At 44.1% G+C, this 13,125-nt stretch overlaps 1 protein-coding gene across 3 annotated transcripts in view; it reads left to right on the top strand.

Annotated features, from left to right (window-relative positions):
• Positions 1-13,125, top strand: part of Tmem241 (transmembrane protein 241) — a 140,830-nt gene that overhangs the window by 1,112 nt on the left and 126,593 nt on the right. For all 3 annotated transcript variants that reach the window (XM_036205131.1, XM_036205129.1, XM_036205130.1), the window contains exons 2-3: positions 2,333-2,379; positions 9,701-9,778. In XM_036205131.1, coding sequence (XP_036061024.1) covers positions 2,333-2,379; positions 9,701-9,778 — 125 coding nt within the window. The remainder of the gene's footprint in view (positions 1-2,332; positions 2,380-9,700; positions 9,779-13,125) is intronic.

The raw sequence follows: 13,125 nt of genomic DNA, 5'->3' as shown, positions 1-13,125 counted from the left end.
ATAGCCATCATGTGCTCAGATCCTCTGGAAGAGCAGCCAGTGCCCCTAACTGATGAGCCATCTCTCCAGCCGTTATTTATTTATTTAGTGTGTGTATATGTGAGGGTGTACCTACCATGGGGCACGTGTGGAGGTCAGAGGACATCTTGCTGGAGTCGGTTCAGATTGAACTCTGGTCGGTAGGTCTGGTACCTTGACTTGATGCGCCATCTCACTAGCCCCCCAACCCCACCCCACAGGGCCTTGCTGTGTAATCTGGGCTGGCTCGGCATCCTCTTTCTGCCTCCTGAGTGCAAGCAACACTACACTTAGCGCAGAGACATTTTTAGAGCTAACATTCAGTTTGTCATAGATTTCTTTTTAAAATTATTTATTTTGTTTTTAATTACATGTATGTGTGTGTCTGTGTGTGGGTATGTGCATGTGAGTACAGCAGGTGCCTGAGGAGGCTAGAGGCATTGGAGCTCCTAGAGAGGGAGTTAACAGTGGTTGTGAGCCAACCAGTGTGGACGATGGGAATCTACAGGTCTTTTTAAGATCTGTAAGCACTCTTAACCTCTGAGCCATTTACCAGCCGATAGATTTCTTTCTTTTTTTTTCTTTTCTTCTCTTCTTTTGTTCTTTCTTTCTTTCTTTCTTTCTTTCTTTCTTTCTTTCTTTCTTTTTTTTTTAAGACAAGGTTTCTCTGTGTCGCCCTGGCTGTCCTGGCTGTGTAGACCAGGCCGGCCTCAAACTCAGAGATCTGCCTGCCTCAGCCTCTTTAATAAAAGTAAGGTGAGAGCTTCAGCAATTTGCTTTATTGTGGTACTAACACAAATGGAACCCAGGGCTTCACATATGTTAGACATATGCTCAGCCACTGACCACACTTTATCCCTCATATGCTCAGCCACTGCTCACACCCCTATCCCCATATGCTCAGCCACTGACCACACCTCCATTCCCATATGCTCAGTCACTGACCCCATGCCTGAGCTTCAGTATCTTCCATCTCCCTCAATTTTTGGACCAAAGCTAAGCACACGATACATTGAGTAAATACTGGTATCTTAGCTAAGGTTGTTACGGGTGTTCTAGTTCATGCCCAGGTCTCACTTCATCCTTTCCGGTTCAGAATAGAAGCATCAGGAAAAGGTAGGGTGGGGACATGCTGAACGATACACGTGAATACAGCATAGGAAATTATCCATAGTTGTAACATTTAGGAGCTTATTCAGGGAGAGTTTTGGGTAGGCTGGGGAAGATACTTCTGTGAACTTCCTCAAAATCATTGACTCTGTTTTGTTTATTTAATCCCTTCCTTTCTTCCTTGCTTCCCCACTCCTTTCCTCTCCCCTTGTTTTAGGTACAGGGTCTCACTATGTATCTCCAGGGCCCTGGAGCTAGCTTTGTAGACAGGCTGGCCTTGACTTCACAGAGACCCACCAGCATCAGCCTTCTGAGTGCTGGGATTGAAGGCGTGGGCCTGTGCACCTAGCTTAGCTGCATTTTTTTTTTTTTAAAGTACTGTGGAGAAATAAGAGTGCTTTTGTATTTAATGGCTCTAGAGAATAAATAAACTTAAAAGTGTTCATAATAGAAAAAGGTATCTCCAAAGACAAAACACAATTCCTCCATTATAAAGGTCTATAAATCTGACTAAAGACTTAATAGAAAGGCTGAAGAAGATGCTCACGTAAAAGTGCTTGCCTCTGAGTTCAGATTCCTAGAACCCACCTAAAAGCCTGATGTAATGACGTGTGTCTACACTCCTGTAGCAAGATAGGAGAAGCAGCTCATGGGTCAGTTAGTCTGGCATGTGCAATGGTGACTGAGAAGAGACCTCTCTCAAGCATGGTGGAAGGCAGAACATCTGAGGTTGTCCTCTGACTTCCTCATGTGCTATGCCTGTGCCCACAGTCACACATGTGAACGTGTATACATACATACATTATATCAACACATTATACATGACAAAGGATTAAAAAAGAAATAATATAAATACAAATTGAATCAGGGTATGGTGGCACATACCTGCAATTCCAGTACTTAGGAGACCAAGGCCAAAGGATTACCTGGATCCTGGGTTACATAGCAGTTCCAGGCCAGGCTGGATTACAGACCAGGTCCTGTTTCAAGAACAAACAAGCAAACAATAACAAAACAAAACTATAAATTTACCCCAGCTGTTCTCTTCAATATAACTTGGAAGGCTATTCTTTTGCCCATTCATGACTTGAGGGGATGAATGCCTATATGTGACATACTCAGATTTCTTCAATAGGAATTTATTATATGCTCTATTATTTTGCTGTCATTCAAAATGTCCATTAATCTGGTACTTGTTTTTCAGTATGTCCTGTCTGTACTGAAATTTACCTACCCTACGTTATTCCAAGGGTGAGTATCATTTTTTTCCCTAGATTTTGTTTTTTAAAATTTGTGTGTGGTGTGTGTGTGTGTGTGTGTGTGTGTGTGTATTATATATGCCACATGAATGAAGTGCCCATGGAGGCCAGAAGAAGGCGTTTAGCTGGAGTTATAGGTAGTTGGAAGCCATCTGACATGGATGCTGGGAATTGAATTCTAGTCCTCTGCAAGAGCAACATGCACTCTTTTTTGTTTGTTTGTTTGTTTGTTTGAGCTGAGGATCAAACCCAGGGCCTTGCACTTGCTAGGCAAGCGCTCTACCACTGAGCTAAATCCCCAACCCCAGCATGTACTCTTAACCACTGAGCCATCTCTCTAGGTCCCAGGGCAAAGATCTTTAATTACCTTCATACACATTGGTAGAAAATGTTCAAACAATGTCTTAAAATGTTCTTTGAAACACTTTTAGGAACTACATAGTAATAGGTTTTCTTATGCCCTCCCCCAAGCTTGATCAAGCCAAATTAAAGAAATCTAACAACCGGTATAAACACTAGGGCAGGTTCCCCTGCCTCAGAGAACGAGGCCAGAGAAGTTGTGTACCCAGGCCAGAGCAGGAAAGTTTTATAGATTGTAGATGAGGAGTGATGATGTGTTCGCCACAGCTGGGTTTGTGCCACAGCTGGGTTTGTGCCACAGCTGGGTTTGTGCCACAGCTGGGTTTGTGCCTAAGTCTTCTCAGAAGCTGAGAGCGTAGGCTGGTGCAAATGTGGAACTCCCTGAGCAGGCTGGGTTTGGAGAGAGAGAGAGAGAGAGAGAGAGAGAGAAATGGGGCTTTCCTGTTCTGTTCTGTGTTACTCTGGTTGGTCCAAGACAGAGAGTCACCCCGGCATGTTCAATGGCTTAGCAACAACAGCAGAATGAGCCTCTGAAGGAGTGACTGCCTCATGGCTTTGCAAAAGTCTCTTTATTGTTATACAAAAGATACAAAAAACCGCATCTAGAGGTGTTTGAAGGACCCATTACCTAAGCAATTCTCAGCCATATGGGAACTTCCTGGTTTGCCAGGATGTCTGGAGACTCAGCCATGCAAAGGCTCTGTGAATCCTTCAAAAGAACAACTCAGAGAGCAATCACTGACTTTACAAAAAGTTGCTTCAAAGCCTTGGTGTCATTACTCCAGGATCTACACCAGATACAGTGGATCTGTTGAATTTTTCACTTCAGTAGGCACTGAATCATGTCCCACTTAGGAAGCATAAAAGCCTCAGACATTTTTGTATTTGAACCTGTCAAACTTGGAATGACTTCTTGGATATTCCTGCTTAAGAAATCTGGTAAAAGAACTTCCTTGGCTCTCTCTCTCTCTCTTTCTCACTTATTTTTTTGAGACAGGGTCTCTCTACATAGTTCTGGCTGGCTGTCCTGGAACTCACTATGTAGATCATGTTGGCCTCTAACTCACAGTTTACCTGCCTGCCACTGCCTCTCAAGTGCTGAAATTAAAGGCGTGGGCCACCATGCCTGACAATAAATCATTTAAAAAATATTTTACCAATTTTTTCTTTAAAGATTTGTTTTGTTTTATGTGTGTGAATGTTTTGCCTATATGTATGTATGTATAATACGTGCATGTTGCCCAGAGGTCAGAAGAGGGCATTGGACCTCCTGGAGCTAGAGTTACAGTCCGTTGTGATCTGTCATGTAAGTTCTGGGAACCGAACCCCAGGAAAACAGCCAGTGCTCCTAACCACCCAGCCATCTCTACAGCCCCAGTTTACCTTTTTTTTTTTTTTTTTTCTGAGACAGGGTTCTCTGTGTAGTTTTGGTGCCTGTCCTGGAACTCACTCTGTAGTCCAGGCTGGCCTCAAACTCACAGAGATCCACCTGCCTCTGCCTCCCGAGTGCTGGGATTACAGGTGTGCGCCACCACTGCCTGCCCCCCCCCCCTTTTTAAAGAAGACATTTTAAAAAACCTTTAATTAAAAGCTTTAACACAGCAGCAGGGCTCTAGCCTAGCCCTGGGTTTAGCCCCTCAGCGTCACATAAACTTTTTTTATTTATTAATTTTTTTCCATTTTACATACCAACCCCAGTTCCCCCTCCCTCCCTTTCACCCCCTCCTCACCTCCCTCCCACTCTGCCCCCATCCACTCCTCAGAGTGGGTAAGGCCTCCCACGGTCGTCAGCAGAGTCCCAGTTTGCCTTTTAGCCCTGCATGCATATGGAAGTTCCTATAATACCATATCCAAACTGTGTCTCTTATTTCCTTTCTCCAAATTTCATGAGCAAGTAATGATACATAGTCAGATAATTTCCTTGTGCTTACTATTTTGAATTTTCTATTTGTGCCCACTTATTTTCGCCGAGGTTGTATCATTTTTTAAAAAAGATTTATTTATTTATTATGTATACAGTGTTCTGCCTGGGTATATGGCTGCAGGCCAGAAGAGGGCACCAGATCTCATTACGGATGGTTGTGAGCCACCATGTGGTTGCTGGGAATTGAACTCAGGACCTTTGGAAGAGCAGCCAGTGCTCTTAACCACTGAGCCATCTCTCCAGCCCCCCCCCCCCATCATTTTTTAATTAGTTTGGTGCATTTTGTTTTTGGTACAGGGGACTGGGCCTGAGATCCTCACCTGCTGGAGATGCTCTCTACTACTCAGCTGTATCCCCAGCCCTTAACATTTCTTTGTTAAGACAAAGCTTTTCTAAGTTACTCAGGCTGGCTTTAAACTCACTCTGTAGCTCAGGCAAGCTTTGAACTTGTGATCTTCTTGCCTCAGCATTTCCAGTAGCTAGGATCTCAGGCCTGAGCCACTGGTACATTTAATACATTTTAGTACATTTTTTATATTTTTTACATTTTAATGGTATGAAGCTGCCCTAGTGGTCAAGAGTGCTTGCAAGGACCAGATTTCAGTTCCCAGCAGCATCCATATCAGGCAGTCTGAGACTGTTTGTAACTTCAAGTCCAGGGCATCTGATGCCCTTTTCTAGTGCCCTTTGGTACACACACACACATACACACATACACACACACACACAAATAAAATAAAATAAAATAAAAAAATAAAAGGGTACTACCTCTTGACCATCATATTCATTGGAAAAATTTTTGCCATTTGTTTTTTAACCTTTTAATTATTTATAATTATTTTATTACTTAAATGCTTTGTCTTTACGGATAAACATGTTCTTTCTGTTGTGGTCACTTCCATTTATGATTATTTTACTCCATGAAGATGCCATGTAGCTAGCTACCCATATATGTTTGATAAAGCTCCTAACCATTGTCAGTTTACTTAAGCATATAGTCACCGAGAAGGCTGTCCCTCCCTCAGTAAACAACTTCTGATGTGCCCGTTCATTGTTAATTCTTCCTTTTGCCTTGGGATCCTTAAAACAATAAATAGTTTTCTACCGTTTCTTTTTGGGTATGCTTTTGTTCATTTTTTTTAGAGAAAAGAGCTAGGGTTGAAATTTTTAAAGCATTATGCCATCTAAATATGCATGGAATACATCCCTCATGCTTCTTTTTAAAAAGTATGTGTGGGGGATGGAGAAACGGCTCTGTGGTTAAGAGTGGTCAACACTCCTTTCTTTCTCTCCTTCCTCCCTTTCTTTCTCCTTCTTTCCTTTCTCCTTCCTTCCGTCCTTCCTTCCTTCCTCCTTCCTTCCTTCCTTCCTTCCTTCCTTCCTTCCTTCCTTTCTTTCTTCCTTGTATACACTGTTCTGCCTGCAGGCCAGAAGAGGGCACCAGATCTCATTACAGATGGCTGTGAGCCACTGTGGTTGCTGGGAATTGAACTCCGGACCTCTGGAAGAGCAGCCAGTGCTCTTAACCGCTGAGCCATCTCTCCAGCCTGCTCTTTTCTTTAATTTTACATTTATTTGTATTAATTTATTTACCTATTTATTTTTGTGTGTACATGTACCACAGTTAATGGGTAGAGGTCAGAGGACAACTTCCAGGAGTTCTCTCCTACCATGTGGGTCCTGGGAACTAAACTCAGGTCCTCAGGTTTGGTGGCAAGCCCCTCTACCTGCTGAGCTATCTTGCCACATTTTTGTTTGTTTGTTCGTTGTTGTTTTTAGGGTTTCTCTGTGTAGCCTTGGCTGTCCTGGAACTCACTCTGTAGACCAGCCTGGCCTCGAACTCAGGGATCTGCCTGCCTCTGCCTCCCAAGTGCTGGGATTAAGGGCGTGTGCCACCACTGCCCAGCTGCACTCACTGCTCTTATGAAAGACCAAGGTTCAGTTCCTGGCACCTACATGGTAGTTCATAACTGTCTATAACTCCAATTCCAGAGGGTTCTACACCTATGCCTTATCTCCACAGACACTGCAGACATGATGCACAGACATGTAAAATAATATATATATTATATATATATATATTTATATATTAAATATAAACACAATGTAAATATAGGCTGAGAGGTAGTGGTGAGTGCCTTTAATCCCGGCACTCAGGAGACAGAGGCAGGTAGATCTCTGTGAGTTTGAGGTTAATCTGATCTACAGAGTAAGTTCTAGGATAACCAGGGTTACACAGAAAAACTGTCTTGAAAAAAACAAACAAACAAAAAAAGAAACAAAGAAACAAAGAAGGAAGGAAGGAAGGAAGGAAAGAGACAGAGAGAGAGAGAGAGAGAGAGAGAGAGAGAGAGAGAGAGAGAGAGAAAGAAAGAAAAAGGTCGCCAAGCACCACTACATGTCTGGGGGTGGGGGCGGGAGATTGACCGGGTTCAGCCCTCTGCTCTAGATCAGGCTGGTTCATGGCATGAGCTAGCTGTTCTGTTCTTGGCTGGGCAGTGAAACGATAGTTCTTACTGCTGACCAGTTGTCTCCTGATGCATGAGGAAAGGGAGGGATATCATGAGTAATGGGGCAGTACCCGCAATTCCAAGAAGTAGGAAATGGCCTGGCATATTTTGAGGTTGCAGGCTGTGTGCCTTGAGAATCCCCAAGGCAGACAGAGAGAGTTTGCCCTGGGGAGGGATGGCCCAAGTCAAGAAGGCTTTGAGTCACACCTAAGAGACTTTGTCCTGGAGGCCAGGGGTGCCCACTGTAGTGTCACAACACATAGGTATGTTGTAGTAGTTCCCGAGGTGAGGTGTCTCATGTCATTTGTGACTAAAAATAGGGTCGTAAAGTGTATGACTAATCTATAATATAAAGGTTACTAAACACTGAGAGTGTCCAGGAGGTCAGATTACTGTCACTTGTGACCCTGGACTTGGATGTGACATGGCCGTGATCATGATGAATTAGAATGTCCAGATTCAGACAGTGGAAAATAGCAGGGATAACACTAGAAACTGTCAGGAAGAGGCTAGCTGCTGAGGGCTGAGGGAGCCATGGGCTCACTATGAATCTTGGTGATACACGGGGGTTTCACCAGCAGTAGCTCCTTTATGGGTGCATTATTTAAAGGGATCAGTGGGGATTTGCTGCATTTGTGCTAGCCCTCGAAGCTGAAGATTACCTGGAGCCCCAGTACAAGGATAAGAAACATCACTAAAGAGAATACTTGGGATTATCACCTCTCTATCATCTCCAGGAGATGCCTTTGAACTCACACCCCCCTCCCCTTTTATTTAAAGACATGTTTTTTTAAAGATTTATTTCTTTATTATGTAGAAAGCACGTATGACTGCAGGCCAAGAGAGGGCATTAGATCTCATTACAGATGGTTGTGAGCCACCATGTGGTTGCTGGGAATTGAACTCAAGACCTTTGGAAGAACAGCCAGTTCTCTTAGCCTCTGGGCCATCTCTCCAGCCCTAAAGACTTATTTTTATAAGTGTGTGTGCCATGGGTGTGCAGTGACTGAGGAGGTCATTGGGTCTCCTGGAACTGGAGTTTCAAGCAGGTGTGAGTCACTCAACATTGGTGCTGGGATCTGAACATGGGCCCTCTGGGGGAGAAGGGAATACTCTTAACAATAGAGTCCTCTCTCCCTCAGGAGAGAAGGGGATACTCTTTAACTGTGGTGGTATTGTGTTCCCCAAAATATTGTGCACCCTAATAAACTCATCTGGGGTCAGAGAACAGAACAGCCACTAGATACAGAGTCCAGAAAATGGTAGCACATGCCTTTAATCCTAGCATTCCAGAGGCAGAAATCCCTCTGGATCTCTGTGAGTTCAAGGCCACATTGGAAACAGCCAGGCATGGTGACACACGCCTTTAATCCCAGGAAGTGATGGCAGGAAGCAGAAAGGTATATAAGACGTGAGGACCAGGAACTAGAAGCATTTGGCTGGTTAAGCTTTTAGGCTTTTGAGCAACAGTTCAGCTGAGATTCATTCTGGATAAGGACTCAGAGGCTTCCAGTCTGAGGAAACAGGATCAGCTGAAGAACTGGCAAGGTGAGGAAGCTGTGGCTTGTTCTGCTTCTCTGGTCTTCCAGCATTCACCCCAATACCTGGCTCCTGGGTTTGATTTTATTAATAAGAACTTTTAAGATTCCTGCTACACTTAACCACAGAGCCATCTCTCCCTCAGGAGAGAAGGGAATACTCTTAACCTCAGAGTCCTCTCTCATGGTTAAGATAAATACAGTCATGAGGATTTTGCCAAGTGGACGAGGGAAGGGAAGTCTGAGGAAGTGCTAGGTGGGGGTTGAGGTGACATCTCAGCTGGCTAAAGGCAGGAGGATGATGCCTTTACGGTAGCATTTTGCATGTGACATAATTGGGAGGCTATGGAATTTCAGGGTAGAAGTATCTAGATGAGGACGGGGATCTGGAAGTCATCCTTATTAATGGCTATGAGTGAGGTTCAGGAAATGTCTAGAGGTGTGTAAGAATGTCAACACTTGGGGTTGGGGGTGGGGATGTAGCTCAGTGGTAGAGCGCTTGCCTAGAAAGTGCAAGGCCCTGGGTTCGATCCTCAGCTCCACAAAAAAAAAAAAAAAAAAAAAAAAAAGTCAGCACTTTCTGGAGAGCTGGATTCAAAGGAATAGAGATGGGAAAATGTCTGAGGGATGAGAGGAGAGCTGGGAAAATGTCTGAGGGATGAGAGGGGAGCTGGGAAAATGTCTGAGGGATGAGAGGGGAGCTGGGAAAATGTCTGAGGGATGAGAGGAGAGCTGGGAAAATGTCTGAGGGATGAGAGGGGAGCTGGGAAAATGTCTGAGGGATGAGAGGAGAGCTGGGAAAATGTCTGAGGGATGAGAGGAGAGCTGGGAAAATGTCTGAGGGATGAGAGGGGAGCTGGGAAAAGGGGAGGTGTAGAAGGAGTTGGAGGTATGTATAGCGGCCGACAGCAGGCCTGTCCTGGCTGGATGGCATTGGACCCTGTAGTCCTGGAGTCACTCATCTGGACATTCATCTTTCAGGTGGCAGACATTCCTCGGTGGACTTTTGCTTCATGTGTCATGGAAACTGGGCTGGGTGGAGATCAACAGCAGCTTCAGGTATAGCAGCCTCTGTAACTGACTCATGATTCACACACGCATGCTTTAAACATGTATTTTACCACACCAGAGAACTTGAATGTGTGCCTGAGTTGTTTGATCTTTTCGTTCTCTTCCAACCTTGAGATTCAGTCATTTTATAACAAGATAAACCTTGAATATTGTTGCTAATATGATATTAAACTATTAGAGACACACAGTTACAATACCGTATTAATTTACCTTTGTCTTAGGTTTAAGGATCACTGCAGAGAATGTACTGGAGCAACTTTAAATATTCTTGGGAGTTTTTATTAAATTATTTTCTGCTTACAGTATAGTTAAGAATAGGACCAATGTATTAGTGACTTTTTTGTTGCTGTGATAAGGCACCAGGATCAAAACAACCTACAGAAGGAAGGATTTATTTGGGGTTTACAGTTCCAGAAGCTTAGGGTCCGTGATGGCTGCACGGGGTGGAGGAAAAGCTGAGAGTTCACATCATGGTCTACGAACAGGAAGCAGAGAGAGTGCATGGAAAACAATTCATGGTCTCTTCAGTTTTTTTATTTAAAAATCAGTTCTTTAATTTTCTGAGATTATAGTTTAATTACATCATTTCTCTCTTTGCTTTCCTCCATCCAAACCCTCCCATATACCCCTCCTTGCTCTCTTTCAAATTCATGGCCTCTTCTTTTCATTAATTACTCCTGACTCTGTTATGTCACAGTTCACGGTATGCACAAGATGCTGATCTAATACAGAAGAGTGGCTTTTAAATCTTACTTTTGCCCTAAGTAGTGGACTAAAAATAATGAAGTGCTTGTCTGTAACCCAAACATTGGCAGGGTCGGTTGGGGGTGGTAGAGACAGAGCCAGCCTAACAGAATCAGTGACATCCAGCTTCAGTGAAAGACCCCGCCTCAAAATAAATAAATAAGTGAATGAATGAATGAATGAATGAATGAATAAAGAAAGAAAGAAAGGAAGGAAGAAAGAAAGAGAGAAAGAAAGAAAGAGAGAAAGAAAGGAAGGTACAGATAGATACCCAAGGAAGACGTCTGAGGTTGACCTCTGGCCTCCACAAACATGCACACATACAAAATAGGAAAAATATGTGGAGGTCCTTTTGCTTGTGAAACAAGTGTCAGCTTTACCGTGGTAGGCTGTCACTGTTTCGGGCAATGCCGGAAGGTCAACCTGTGAACCTTGTTCTCTTCTTTTCATGTTTGGAAGCTATGTTTAGGTCCACTAGATGTCAGCAGAATATAGAATTTCTGGGAATTCCACTTGAGGAGCCCTCCAGGCACCCCTAACAAACACTGCAGAGTGTTTTCAGGCAACAGATGTTCTCTCAACAAGGCATGCTCTGTTTGAAAAGCAAGTGATTTAATTTAATTAGGCTTCATCTCGATGACAACAGTTTTACGATGTATGCCAACAGACTTTCCTCAACTTCACACAGTGCTCAGTGTGGCAGGGTGGCATGCAAATGCAAAACAGACCCAGGATTCACATGAGATGCAACATCTGGGCTTCTCAGTCAGTTAAGGGGCGTGACAGATCAGCATGGTTCTCAAACCAGACCCCTAGGCAAGAGACCCTTCAATGTGTGTCACCTGCAAGCCCTCCAGCCAGGAGTTGCTCCCTCCCCTCATGCACACACATGCATATGCATGCAGACCTGCACACACAGACACACTCATTAGCTCAGCAGTTCCCAGAGGACCCAATACCAAAGGGACCTGAGACCCTGCCAGGACCACCACAGACTTTAATTCTATTTTGTTGGTGAATAAGGTAGTGAAAGAATTAATCCATGTATGAGGCCAAAGCCACCAGATGATGAATGAAATATGGGGATGAGTGTGCCTCTTCTATTCCTGATGTTCAGGCCTTGGCTCTTAGACTCAGTGTTAGGCCTTTAAAGGAGGCTGGTCAGTGTAGCCCCTCTACAAAGTGGCTTCATAACCAGTTAAACTTCAGGGCTGCATTCTGGGAATTTATCCTGAGTATTATGGAAAAAAAAATCACACATGTGAGAAAATAATATATTCAAGAATACTCATACAGCATTGGGATAGTGAAAAAATGCAAGAATGACTTAAATATCCAACCACAGGCCCTCTGTAGACCAGGCTGGCCTCAAACTCACAGAGATCCTCTTGCCTCTGCCTCTCCAGTGCTGGGATTAAAAGCATGTGCCACCACTGCCCGTTGGTATTGTTCAGTTATTATTTATGCAAGTTAAAATGGTCATTAATTCAATTATCAGTAAACTGGGTGTGACTTTTTGCCATGGGAAATTGTGAAATTAAGCAGATCGTGAGACAATGTGTACAACAGGGTCCCACTATTGTTGAAATGTTAATATATGTGACAGTTGACACCTCCCAGGTCCAACCCCTTTTGGGCATGTCCTGGATTGTAATTACAGTCTTTTTCTTTTATTTTCTGGTTTTTGAGATCGAGTCTCACTATGTAGCCCTGGCTGGCCTGGAACTTGCTGTGTAGGCCTGGCTAGCTTGGAACTTACTGTGTAGAACAGGCTGGCCTTGAACTCACAGAGATCTGCTACCTCTGTATCCTGGGTGATTAGAGGGTCAAAGAAGGCCACAAAGATCACACCACACAATAGACTCATAAAAGAGATTTATTGGGGGAGGGGAAGGGGGAGTGTGAAAGGCCACCTGACACAGGATGGAAAAGGAAGAGCACCTTTTGTGAAAGGTGCAGGTGTTATGAAGGGTACCAGACTGGGGTCACAGTGGAAATGTGTCACATTCGGTGCCTGGTGATGATGCAGCTTTGGCGCTGAGTGGCTGAAGGCCATCTGGGTGAGCATCTGGTTCTGGAATGTGGGTGGTTCTTGGTTTACCAACAATAGGTGTGTACCACTCTGGGCCCACAGTTGTTTTCTTAATGGTAGAATGTGGTGGAGGATGGCAGTTTCTCACTGCTCAGAGCGGCCAGGAATCCCCACCCCAACTGTAACGGATTTAGGGTCACAGCCTGTGCTCCAGTAAGCCATGTTTAGCATCTGCCCTCAACAAACTAATTAAATAGCTAAGTTAGTAGTGAAAAGTAGAAAAAGAAGATGTATTCACCTTGATCATACTTGGGAGGAGGGACAAAGAGATCCATTGATGTTCCTCCACCCCCATGATTTTCTCCAGGGTCCTGAAGTGAGGTTACAGTTTCACTGCAGGGACAGAGTTATACATGCCAAAGCAGTTCTGACAGTTTGTGGCTCTCTCCCCCATTGACCTATGGTTGTTTTTTGTAGGTCATCTGGCAGGTTGTACATCTCTTCCTGGTAGGAAAGTTTCTCTTCTGGCTGGCCTAGGCATTCTGTTTTTCCAGCTTGA

The sequence above is a fragment of the Onychomys torridus genome, chromosome 13, assembly GCF_903995425.1.
Source record: "Onychomys torridus chromosome 13, mOncTor1.1, whole genome shotgun sequence".
Taxonomy (NCBI): domain Eukaryota; kingdom Metazoa; phylum Chordata; class Mammalia; order Rodentia; family Cricetidae; genus Onychomys; species Onychomys torridus.
Note: the sequence above shows the minus strand (reverse complement) of the source record. Positions and strands in the feature narration are given on the sequence as shown.